This window comes from Microchirus variegatus (genome assembly GCF_963457635.1).
Source record: "Microchirus variegatus genome assembly, chromosome: 9".
Taxonomy (NCBI): Eukaryota; Metazoa; Chordata; class Actinopteri; order Pleuronectiformes; family Soleidae; genus Microchirus; species Microchirus variegatus.
Window position 1 is genome coordinate 29,013,422 of NC_139810.1, and position 12,280 is coordinate 29,025,701.

The 12,280-nt window shown below is 40.2% G+C and overlaps 1 protein-coding gene across 1 annotated transcript in view; it reads left to right on the forward strand.

Annotated features, from left to right (window-relative positions):
* Window positions 1–388: 388 nt before the first annotated feature.
* The window catches only part of cacna1fa (calcium channel, voltage-dependent, L type, alpha 1F subunit a), a gene marked incomplete at both ends in the record, with an annotated part of 28,953 nt that continues 17,061 nt past the window's right edge, over window positions 389–12,280 (forward strand). Inside the window, 23 exons of the mRNA XM_083895556.1 lie at window positions 389–407; window positions 1,900–2,089; window positions 2,218–2,323; window positions 5,107–5,246; window positions 5,380–5,525; window positions 5,610–5,762; window positions 6,749–6,945; window positions 7,092–7,195; window positions 7,292–7,434; window positions 7,533–7,595; window positions 7,698–7,764; window positions 7,850–7,876; window positions 8,875–9,035; window positions 9,135–9,360; window positions 9,460–9,667; window positions 9,756–9,876; window positions 10,289–10,361; window positions 10,729–10,792; window positions 10,880–10,937; window positions 11,025–11,121; window positions 11,258–11,387; window positions 11,470–11,529; window positions 11,617–11,723. Of these exons, the coding sequence (XP_083751682.1) occupies window positions 389–407; window positions 1,900–2,089; window positions 2,218–2,323; window positions 5,107–5,246; window positions 5,380–5,525; window positions 5,610–5,762; window positions 6,749–6,945; window positions 7,092–7,195; window positions 7,292–7,434; window positions 7,533–7,595; window positions 7,698–7,764; window positions 7,850–7,876; window positions 8,875–9,035; window positions 9,135–9,360; window positions 9,460–9,667; window positions 9,756–9,876; window positions 10,289–10,361; window positions 10,729–10,792; window positions 10,880–10,937; window positions 11,025–11,121; window positions 11,258–11,387; window positions 11,470–11,529; window positions 11,617–11,723 (2,660 nt within the window). The remainder of the gene's footprint in view (window positions 408–1,899; window positions 2,090–2,217; window positions 2,324–5,106; window positions 5,247–5,379; window positions 5,526–5,609; window positions 5,763–6,748; window positions 6,946–7,091; window positions 7,196–7,291; window positions 7,435–7,532; window positions 7,596–7,697; window positions 7,765–7,849; window positions 7,877–8,874; window positions 9,036–9,134; window positions 9,361–9,459; window positions 9,668–9,755; window positions 9,877–10,288; window positions 10,362–10,728; window positions 10,793–10,879; window positions 10,938–11,024; window positions 11,122–11,257; window positions 11,388–11,469; window positions 11,530–11,616; window positions 11,724–12,280) is intronic.

The window sequence follows — 12,280 nt, forward strand, 5'->3', positions numbered from 1 at the left end:
ACTGTCATCCTTTTAAACGGCTCAGCGCGTCTAATCCTGACGGCTGACCACCGAGGATATGGGGACACGTTTGTCGTAATATTTCTAGCCTTTATGTGCCTGCATAGATTAAGGAAAAAGAAGAAGAAAATAAGATATTACAGTTTAAATTTACTGGCAGTGAGAAATTAACAGAAAGCAGCTTTAATTGGATTTGCAGACGGTGAGCAGGATGGTCCTGTAGCCTCTTCTGAGCTGCACCGACACGCTGCATATGGATATGAAGAGAAGACAGGCTGCAGGTGGTGCTTCCATCAAAAACTCCCGGAAAGTTTTGCATCTGTGATCCATCGCAGATTAAACTGAGGAGTTGATGGTGGGATCTGTTCTGTGGCGTTAAACTGCGGACATGGATGGGGCAAAGAAAGGTAGGGAATTGACGACAAGAATATACACTCACACAACGCATCGTAAAATAACTTTGACTCACAGAAATAGACCTGAAGCATTGTGTCTGCTGCAATAGATATAAAAGATATCAGTGCTGTTTAATGTGTCAAAATATATTTACTGCAGTTGGTTTAAAGCAGTTACTTTTAATTAAAGCATCATATTCAATGCTGTAACTATATATAAGTGTACATCCATGTGCTTCTGTGCACATACACATGATCTTGAGCATTGAGTTTGTACACGAGTGAGATAAAAAATGTCTTCACACACACACAGGCTTGTTATTCAGCAGGGTGTGGTCAACAGGTGTTCCTGGGCTCAGTGCCACACTGCTCCCAATAAGGAAGTAGGTCACATCTGGTCTTTTTTTATAAAGGGCCTTCAGGACAGAATACCTGTGTGTTACTGCGGCTATATTAAGATCATAAAATATGTGCTGATGTCAATAATGACATTTTGTGCAAGTCTGATCTGTTCTGAAACTTCCAGAACTGTGACCAAACTCTTCAAAATCGACATCATTCTCTTTTAAATGTCCAGTTTGTACATTTTAGGACAAATTATTTGTATATAGCTGGAGTCACTCAGCTCTATGGAGGCCACCATGTTTTTATATAGTCCACAATGGATAAACTAAAGATCTTAGGAGTTTTGATGCTAATTGGAGGCTAAATACAGGTTCTCCAACACAGATGCAAAATCATCAATCTGTGTTACACACTGCAGCTTTTGAATCTAGCAATTGAGTTCATAAACTTATGGAAATGTCTACAAGTGTTAAGTAGGGTCATTTTCCCATAGACTTCTATTCAAGCGGGCTTCTTTTTGCAGCCCCCTAGTGGATATACATTATATATTATAGTGAACAAACCAGTGCTTGAAGTGGACCGGTACTCTGTCCAATTCATTATTATTATATTCATTCATTCATTCATTCATTCATTCATGCATTAATCTAGAGTCTAGTGTTTGTTTTTATTTTTACCGTTAAACAAGAACAATACCTGTCAAGCAGATGATCCTATTTGGTGACCCCTAAAGGGAGAAACCAAAAGAAGAAGTGTTTAAAATGTTTGACGAATGTTAAGTTATATTCACCAACCACATTTGTGCCATGGAGGACAGCATAATAACAGGATACCAGATCAAATGGTGGTTGTAAAATTATGTATAGGAAATAGATATTGGGACCATGATTAACATTCCTCTGGTATCTATTTACAGATTTTCATAATTTAGTGTCTGTTGATCTGTTTTTTCTCAGGTGTATGAATATGAACTAGCACAGTTGTTTGTTTCGGTTGACTTTAAATAGTGTCCAACAGTATAACTCACCTACTGTATATGTCTGTATACCCAGATGTATCATATATTCTCCACATTAGGTTTAAATCCCAGTGTTCATGTCTGTAATACCTGTATTAGTTTCATTCCTTCATTTTTGTTTGTACTTTTTCTTATTAACAGATGCGCCCCCTGGGGGCGATGCAGGCAAGTCAGACACCCTCGGGTCAACTGGCTCCTCCAGAAAACGAGGTGGGGGGGCCAAGAAGGCGATGCAGGCGAACAAGTCTGCCCTGCGGGCCCCCCGAGCTCTGTGCTGCCTCACCCTCAGCAACCCCATCCGTATGGCTGCACTGGCCCTAGTGGAGTGGAAATATCCTTTCATGGTGTTAGTGTTTGTTTAAAAGCACAGTGATGTTGTGTTAATGTTACAGTTGTGTGTGGATGTTCCTGTAGAGATGCATTTCTGAGCCGTTGTATATCCTTAACTTGAACTCTCAGGCCCTTTGATATTTTCATTCTACTTGCCATTTTTGCCAACTGTGTAGCCATGGGTGTTACCAAGCCGTACCCAGACGATGACTCTAACGCCACCAATCACCAACTGGTGAGACTCCATCAGAGAGATATATCATATCGTACATACTTTTTTATGTTTGTTTGGTTGTTGTTGTTTTGTGGGGGCTAGATATATTAGATCATTGTACACTGAGGTATAACGGAAGAAAACCTTTGCTACGCGACCTTAGATACGTGACCTTAGCTACGTGACCCTATCAGGGATCATGACATGACTTAAACACCAACCATCTGCTTCATCTCACTTCCCCTGTCTCTGTCACTCTCTTTCTTCTTATTTTCATTTTTGATCATTTTTCTTTGCAGATTATGTGATAGCCCAAACAAATATTTATAATTTAAAAGAAAATCAAAAAAGATTGCTCTGAAAGGTTGTGACATAGTTTGCAAACTCAAAGGAATCAAAATGGAAAGATTTGATTTGATTTTAGTTAAAGCAGTAGTTCAGAACACGTAGTACCATGCAATAAGGTTGAGACCTTACTCTTGGTTTCAGACTGACTGCTGCATCTATTCCTCTTTTCCTTCCTGCTTTCAATCGCAAGACTATTAAATCAAACAAAAACAACAAGAGAACATTTAAACACTTTAAAATCTGTAGTAGCAGGGACACAAAGACTTGCAGCAGCATAGATGTAGATCCCTTTATTGGATTTCACAGAGGAGCTAAGCTGACGGTTTAAGATTCACTTCCTTACCGAGACCTGTACTCACTTCATACCATCGATTTGGATCATGTTATAATGATCAATATAGTTTTCTTCATACGCCCTTATTTTACGTCCAGCCTCATCACGCGTGAATTGATGTAGGTCAGTAATAATTATGACGCTCACAGGAAAGGGATTTAGTGGTGAGGCTTAAGCTTGTGTCAGGCACTGGGTTAAGAGGTTAGCGAGCCACTGCAGTCATCCCATAATAACAACACATTTGACGTAGCAGGAAAAAGACAATTAATGCCACTTATTGGTGTCTGGAGTCACGGGGCTTTGCAACAGTTTACGCAGAGGAGGCAACTGCATGTTAGAGCCAGGTCATAGTTACTGTGATCTGTGTCCTCAAGAGTCACCTCCTACCTATATACACTACCGTTTAAAAGTTTGGGGTCACTTAGAAATGTCCTTATGTTTGATGGAGCACTTTTTTTTGTGCTAAACGACTATTCTAGCTGCAAACGTCTGGTTTTTAATGGAATATGTACATAGGTGTATAGAGGCACATTTCAGTGTTCTAATGGTACATTGTGTTTGCTCATTGTGTTAGAAGACTATTGATGATTAGAAAACCCTTGTGCAATGATGTTAGCACAGCTGAAAACAGTTTTGCTGGTTCTTTGACGAAATCAAATCATTATTTCTAATCTTGTCAATGTTTTGAATATATTTTCTATTCATTCTGCAACTCTTTTGCTGAATAAAAGTGTGACTTTTAATGGAAAACATAAAAAATTGTATAGGTGACCCCAAACTTTGGAACGGTAGTGTATATATCAACATGTGCGTATATACGTGCCCAAGGTTCCATCTTAATTGCAGTGATTTCTCAGCAGGAAATCGACGTTTTTTGTGTTTCCTTGAGTTCTTTTGTGCTGAGTTGTACATGAGCAGACCTCCTCTTAATACATCAGGCACCTTTCCATAGCATATCATTTGTTCTCTTTTGACCTAAACAACAGCCAACTGGACTGGAAAGCTGTTATGCGAGTGTGATGCTATGCGGTCCATGCAGAAACTGACGCTGTGCATGCGGTCGTCCGTGTACGTTCTGCACAGTCAACCGTGGAAATGAGGCCGATGGGGCAGACAGAATTTGCCTGGCCCTTTGTCCATAGCAATGACATATTTGTGAAAACCCTGTTAAGTCTTTTGATCTGCAGTGACTTCATAATTGGTAACCTCTGAACCAGGGTTATTATAGTTAAAGGTGCATTATGTAATAAATCTAAATCAACTGGCCATAAAATCCTCCTAATATGTCACAGAGACTCAGGAATAATGTTCATATAACAAACTGAACTCACCAACAACAACAGTACAGACAAAATATTTGCATTAAAAACAATATTTTGCAGACTGCAAATCATGTTTATGTTTTAAAATCATGTTTTGGCATGTGGTGCCACCTACCGCCGTCTACCAGTCATTGCAGTCAGTAGAGTCTTAGCTGCCGAGTTGGGGTGAGTGAGGGTTGCCAGTTACGTCTGAGCTACAATAAGCGGAGAAAACGAAACCTAAAAGACCAAAGTATTTTGTATTTGAGTGTAGTAACCGTTTTTGGCCACATTCTTACATATGGCGCCTTTAACAATATTTTGGTGTCTACAAGTCAAGGTTTTCTCTTAATACCTGAAAAACTAAACTGAAACTAGTCAATTCCTCAAAATAAAACTAAACTAAAACTACTAAATCATTTGTTGAATGAACTAAAACTAAACTGAAATAAAAAATAAAACCGAAAACCTAAATAAAAATAAAAACGAATGAAAATGTATAATAATCTATAATACTATATAATATAATATATAATATAAAATATATATAATACAATAATAATCTTGCTCTGAACTTGGCCCAATGCTACTAGCTTGCTCCAGCCCAGTTTGACATAGGGCCCCCCCAGTCCCTTCTGCCGTGGGCCCCCTATATCTCTTGAAATGCCTCTGTCTGTTGTGAAAGGTACTAGAAAGTTTCTGTCTTTATTTCACTGTGACATTTCCTCCGTCATTATTCCTCTCAGACACACTAACATTTGAAAAAGGTCATTACTGCTGCATAACTGCGTCCCCAACATCACGCTTTCTTTCTTTCACAGGAACAAGTTGAATACGTCTTCCTCGTCATCTTCACCATCGAGACCTTCACTAAAATCCTGGCCTACGGTTTGGTCATGCACCCCAGCGCCTACATACGCAGCGGATGGAACTTGCTCGATTTCATCATCGTCATCGTCGGGTATCGTTTACTCCTTGTTTTCTTTTATTTCATGGAACTAGGAAGTGAAATAGAGATTAGAATTTTCCTAGCTGTGTCTTTCACAGTGAAGTGCAGCAGTTGTGTGTGTGTGTGTGTGTGTGCATGTACGCAGGTTGTTCAGTGTCATGGCAGAGGCCATGACAGACCATAAGCCAGGAGAGGCCCATCATGCTGCAGGAAAACCTGGAGGCCTGGATGTCAAAGCGCTCAGAGCGTTCAGGGTGTTGCGACCACTTCGACTTGTATCTGGTGTACCAAGTGCGTTTATCCTTCGTTTGTGTGTTTGTATGAGAGTGTGTTTGCGCCATGCGCCACTTTTAAAACGTGCGTTTGTCTCACTAGGCTTACAGATCGTGTTGAACTCCATCATGAAAGCCATGGTGCCCCTTCTCCACATTGGTATGTTGGTCATGTTCGTCATCATCATCTACGCCATCATCGGCTTGGAGCTCTTCATCGGCAGGATGCACAAGACGTGTCACTTCAGCACCACAGGTCTGTGCTCTTTGAAGAACTTTTAAGATCCAGTGTGAAACACTGTAACGTGATCAGGACGCGCTTATTTTTATCATTTTTATTATCTAATGGTGAGACTGCAGATTGTAACAGACACTTCCTTGTTTCCCGTGCATGTTTGGGAACAAAGGCCCTTGCCTAAAGTACATAGAAAAGGCTAAGAAGCCAAAATAATTTCTATTTTAAAGCACAGCAGCCATGTTGACAGGTCACACCAGAGACACTGCAGGTGCAAATAATCAAATGGCTGATGGCTGCGTTCCATTTAGCATGGGTGCATGCTGACACACTGTCCTGATTGACATGAGCTGAACAGAGCCATAGTTAATTTGATCTGTAACACCAATCCAATCCAATCCAATCCAACTTTATTTGTAAAGCACTTTAAAACAACCACAGTGAACCAAGAAGAAGAATAAATAAAACATAGAATAAGTCAAAGGCATAATAGCTCACAAGAGGTGATAACATGCTGCTGAAAACAACTCAAATAAATGAAAAGACATTAAAACGATCTAAAAACAGATCAAATAAAAATAAGTGAAACCAAAAACAGACAAAAACAACTTAAATAGTGTCAAAAGCCAATGAAAAGAGGTGAGTTTTAAGAAGAGATTTAAAAACAGGCGGATGTACACCGATGCTTTTCTCTCTAAAACATGCTTTCAGGACTATTGTCATTGTTTGATCCTTCACACATTGAAGGCAGTATTTAATATTGTGTCTTTGAGTGATTATCCCTGATATAATGTAAGATTTTATATTAAATGCGGTTGTGAGACATCTTGTGGTCCGATTGTGGCCTAAAGAGCTGCTTTGATCACTTATGCATTGGGCCAACTTTGAACCTTTGGGTAGTTTATTCAATTTGTGCCACCCTTGCCCTTTAAAAAAACCAAAAAAAACATTAACACAGCTTTTCTGCTTATATCGTTCTATCTTTAACCTTCTATCCTCTGCTCCAGGTCTCATCGTGGAGGACGACCCTTCACCCTGTGCTTTTGCCGGTTCCGGCCGCTTCTGCGTGGACAACGGGACGGAGTGCAGGGGCAAGTGGGAGGGTCCCAACGGCGGCATCACAAACTTTGACAACATCTTCTTTGCCATTCTGACAGTGTTCCAGTGCATCACGATGGAGGGCTGGACAGACGTTCTCTACTGGGTAAACACAGAACCTGCTCCTCAGTCGCCTTTCAGTTTATGTGCCAAGTCTGAATTTTCAAGTACAAACACTGTGTGTGTGTGTGTGTGTGTGTGTGTGTGTGTGTGTGTGTGTGTGTGTGTGTGTGCGTGTGTGTGTCTGCACAGATGAACGACGCCATCGGTTTTGAAATTCCATGGGTTTACTTTGTGTCTCTCGTCATCTTTGGGTCGTTTTTCATCATCAATCTCGTATTGGGTGTGTTGAGCGGGTGAGTAAATGTCAACTTCCTGTCACACTTGTTATTTTATACAATACAAATCCCCTGATTTCCTGTCCGTGTGTGTGTGTGTGTGTGTGTGTGCAGAGAGTTCTCCAAAGAAAGAGAAAAGGCGGTGGCGCGTGGTGAGCTGCAGAAGGCGCAGGAGAGCAAACAGATGGAGGAAGACATGATCGGCTACATGGACTGGCTCATAGAGGCTGAGGATGTGGACGAGGAAGGAAACAAACGTTAGTCGTCAAATGTCCGCAGATATACACACACACGTTCAGGTCCAAGCAACGCTGATTCTAACACTAATATTTAAACCAAATGTTGTCTATTAAAGGTGCTGCGATTGCAAAGAAAAAGATGATGAAGAAGTTTGGCTGGTACAAACACAGTGAGGATGGTGGAGGTAAATGTCAGCTCTCTCTCTGTTCTATTGTTGTCTTAATCATTATGATATATGATGGTGACTTTTCTCTAACTGCACGTGTTCCTGTGGTCTCAGCCGAGTCAGACTCAGATGATGACATAGCTTACCTCGACGATGACAGTGGCTTCTGTGCTTCTCTCATGTAAGAAAAGATTTATTTGTTATTATTAACACGCCGGAGAATTGCGTCACTCATTTCTCTTTCTCCAACTGTCTTGTTTTGTCAGGGCGAAGATGATGGCTAATAGCTTCTGGTAAGATTTTCAATATTAATCAAAATCAGTGCCGTTGTTGAGCTGATGTCGTAAACGTTTTTCTTAATGATGTCACAGCTGATAAGGTTTTTCCCAAATCCTTAAAAGACAAATGCAATTTTGATAGAGCTAGCCTCCTGACTCTTTTGTAGTTTATTGTTTTACCCTCAAAATTCAGGTCTTTATGACATCTAGTGTTGAGACTGCAGATTATAACAAAACGAAAAACTCCCTGCACTCACCGCTCCATTTACCAAGTGCCTTAAGTACATATAAAGGTTTATTCTGGTGAACAGGGATGTGTTAGAGGAAAACAAACATGTTAAACCTGACAATGTGGAGGACAATAGAAGGACAAATTCCCCTCAAACTGAAGGAAGGGATGTCTAAAAGTTCCTGGAGGATGGATCAATGCCACACAAGCACCCATAATATGTGGATCATTGCATTGTGTTCTTATTTTAAAGCTGTTTTAAAGCACTTATACAAACACACTATTTACATTACGTTCAAAAGTTTGCGGTCACTTCGAAAATGTCCTTATTTTTGAAGGAAAAACCCTTTTTTTCAATGAAAATAACATTAAATGAATCATAAATACACTCTATACATTGTTAATGTGGTAAACGACTATTCTAGCTGCAAACGTCTGGTTTTTAATTGAATATGTACATAGGTGTATAGAGGCCCATTTCCAGTGTTCTAATGGTACATTGTGTTTGCTTATCGCGTTAGAAGACTATTGGATGATTAAAAAACCCTTGTGCAATGATGTTAGCACAGCTGAAAACAGTTTTGCTGGAATAAAAATCATTATTTCTAATCTAGTCAATGTCTTCACTATATTTTCTATTCATTTTGCAACTCTTTTGATGAACAAAAGTGTGATTTTTAATGGAAAATACTAACAAATTGTGTAGGTGACCCCAAACCTTTCAACAGTAGTGTAAGTACTCAGTCACGTCTTTCACACAGTGTCATGTCTACTCTGTGTCTAGTGACCAGTTATGTCAGCTGAATCACACCTTCAGGAAGAACAGCCGCGTTGCTGTTAAAACCACTAACTTTTACTGGCTGGTTCTGCTGCTGGTGTTTCTCAACACTGTGGCCAGTGCTTCTGAGCATTACGGACAGCCAACGTGGCTCACAGAAATGCAAGGTAGGAGCTCTCGCCTCCTTTTCCTCATAACCTTTGCTGATTTTTTTCCCCTCAGCTCCCTGAAAACACGACTCCCTCTTTTCTTTTTTCGTCCCGCAGAGCGAGCCAACAAGATCCTGTTGCTGCTGTTCACTCTGGAGATGCTGATGAAGATGTACGCCTTTGGTCTGCAGATCTATTTTATGGCGCTCTTCAACCGCTTCGATTGCTTTGTGGTGTGCGGCGGCATCCTGGAGACTCTGCTCGTGGAGATGGACACCATCCCGCCCATCGGCATCTCTGTGCTGCGGTGCATCCGACTGATCAGGATATTTAAGATGACTCGGTAAGTGATGACAGGGCGCCACAAATCAATCAACTCCAGCCCTGACCCATCTTATGTGCATTTCCTGAAATATTATCTGTACTTTCCTCTTGTTTCCAGACACTGGGCTGCTTTGTCTGACCTGGTCAACTCACTCCTTAACTCTATGAAAGCTATTTGCTCCCTTCTTCTGCTGCTCTTCCTCTTCCTCATCATCTTTGCCTTGCTGGGGATGCAGTTGTTCGGAGGCAAATTCAACTTCGACGAGATGCAGATGAAGAGAAGCACCTTCGATTCGTTCCCTCAGGCTCTGCTCACCTGTTTCCAGGTGTGATGTTTCGCACGCGTCTCACTTTTCAGTAATACTAACTGCACAGTATGTATGAATAACATCTCTGACGGTCTGTCTTTGCAAGATTCTCACTGGAGAGGACTGGAATGCCGTGATGTACGACGGCATCATGGCCTACGGAGGACCCATCTTCCCCAACATGGTGGTGTGCATGTACTTTGTCATCCTATTTGTCTGTGGCAACTGTATCCTTTTTTTTAGCAAGTGGTCAACAAAGCAGCAATGATTGAAAATGGATTTATTATCCAACTGTGGTCCTTACACATTACAGTTAGCCTTAGCTTTCTTTATTGTAGATTTATTTCGCTGCAAAGAGGAACGGAGCTGTAAAAGTCTTACAAATCAGGTCTCAGCAGAAGAAAAAAACACTAAAATCATGCAAATGAAGGAAAGTAAAATTGAGCTTTCCAATAAACTTATGAGCCAAATGTTACTCACAAGGGATTATTTATCATAAATGATGATTGCAGCTGTTTTTTTTTTTTATTACACTTTTTGAAATTCAAATTAACCAAAAACAACACTGAGAGTCATTGTTTTGGATTATTATGTTCAGTCCTTTGATTCAAATATGATTCCTTCATTTTTTGAGATTAGACATTCTGCTCAACGTCTTCTTGGCTATCGCTGTGGACAACTTGGCAGGAGGTGGCGGGAAGAAGAAAGTCGAGTAAGTTTGATAGAAAAGGTGGTAATAAAGTGAGATAAAATCAGAGCTGCTACTAACGGTTATTTTCATAATCGATTAATCTGTCGATTATTTTCATGATTAATCGCTTGGTCCAGAAATGCAAAAAAAAAAAAAATGTTAATCTGTCTTTGTTGAATCTTGTTTTGTCCACAAACCAAAAATGATTAAGTTTCTAATAATTTCTTTGTTATATGGAGAAAAGAAAACAATTGATTAGTAATTGATCAATAATCGATTCATTGATTAATTGTTTCAGTTCTGGATAAAATGTTTCTATTTCAAATTCATTGATAAAAATGTCGTCGTACTCTCGTCTGAATGAATCCTGACGTTTACTTTTTTTCAGAGAGAAAAAGGAAGAAGAGGAAGAGTGGGACGATGATGAAGAGAAAGAGGATGAAGACGCAGGGGTCAATAACGCTTTCCTGTCTTTTTTGTGTGGGGGGGGGGTTGTTTTTACTGAGTCATCAGAGGCTGATTGTGTGTTCCGTCTGTAGAATGACGAGGACGACTGGCAGGAAAACGAGGAGCTCAGAGCCATCGAGGGACTTGAAGGTGAGCGTGATGGACGTCGTTTATCCTGCAGGAGGAACACGTGACATGCAAATTAACGTTTTTTTTTGGCTCTTTATTTTCTTGTAGGAGTTGCTCCGTTAAAGCCGGAGTTCTCAGGGCCCAAAGAGAAGATCGTACCGATCCCTGACGGAAGCTCGTTCTTCATTCTTGGAAAAAAAAACTGGTAAATTTAAAAATATAGACTAGATTTGATCATTCGCACTCAACCCAGTGATGATAAAGATCTACGATTAGTCTTAATTCTCACTAATTTAGCGTTAAGATGTGTAATATGTCTTTAATTTCCTTGCATTTCTCAGTCTGCGAGTTGCCTGCCACAACCTCATCCATCACCCTTACTTCACCAACTTCATCCTCATCTTCATCATCTTCAGCAGTATTTCCCTGGCTGCTGAGGATCCAATCAAATCCCACTCATTCAGAAATATTGTAAGAATCAACCACCATCAGCGCTTCATCAGTATCTCCTCTTGCAATCGTCTCACCTCACACTGATTCCTCTCTTCCTCAGGTGCTCGGTTACGCCGATTATGTCTTCACGTCCGTTTTCACCGTGGAGATTGTGCTAAAGGTGATAAAGGTTACAGTGGAGAGTCATTTGCATATCATTCGACAATGTTCACGCTCAAGTGTTCTTCACCTCCTCTCTCATGCTTAGATGACGGTGTACGGAGCTTTTCTTCACACCGGCTCCTTCTGCAGAAACGCCTTCAACCTGCTCGACCTGCTGGTTGTCGGCGTGTCGTTAACGTCTTTCTTCCTGCAGTGAGTAGTAACTCAAACTTTGATAATGAACTTATAGCTGAACTTTTAGGATGGAGAAGGGGTTCATTCTGAACATGTATTTCCTTCTGTTTTATTCTTCTGTTTATTATGCCTTTCCGCGTCAGTTATGTTTGTCTGTTTCTTTTACAGATTCAAACAAAATCATATTTATCATCGTTCACAAACAGAACACTTTACATTATCCAGTGTGACCTGCTCTTGTTTGTTTATGTACAATATGGAGCATCACAATGCGACATGATACAATATGATACAATAAGGTATTATACAACACAACACAATATAACATGATATGATACGATAAGATACACGTTATTGTCACCTATGTGGATATTTGTTTTGGGCTCAGTGGTGCTGCATACATCACAATTAATAAATAAAAGCTACACATATCAAACATGTAATATAAAGTAAAAACATAAAACCATTCATGATAATAAATATGCTGATGCAATGCAAATACAACTATGGAACCCAGCACAGGGTGGAATGAAAAGGAAAAGTCTAAATCCAAAAAGTAAAAACCCTGTTTTAAC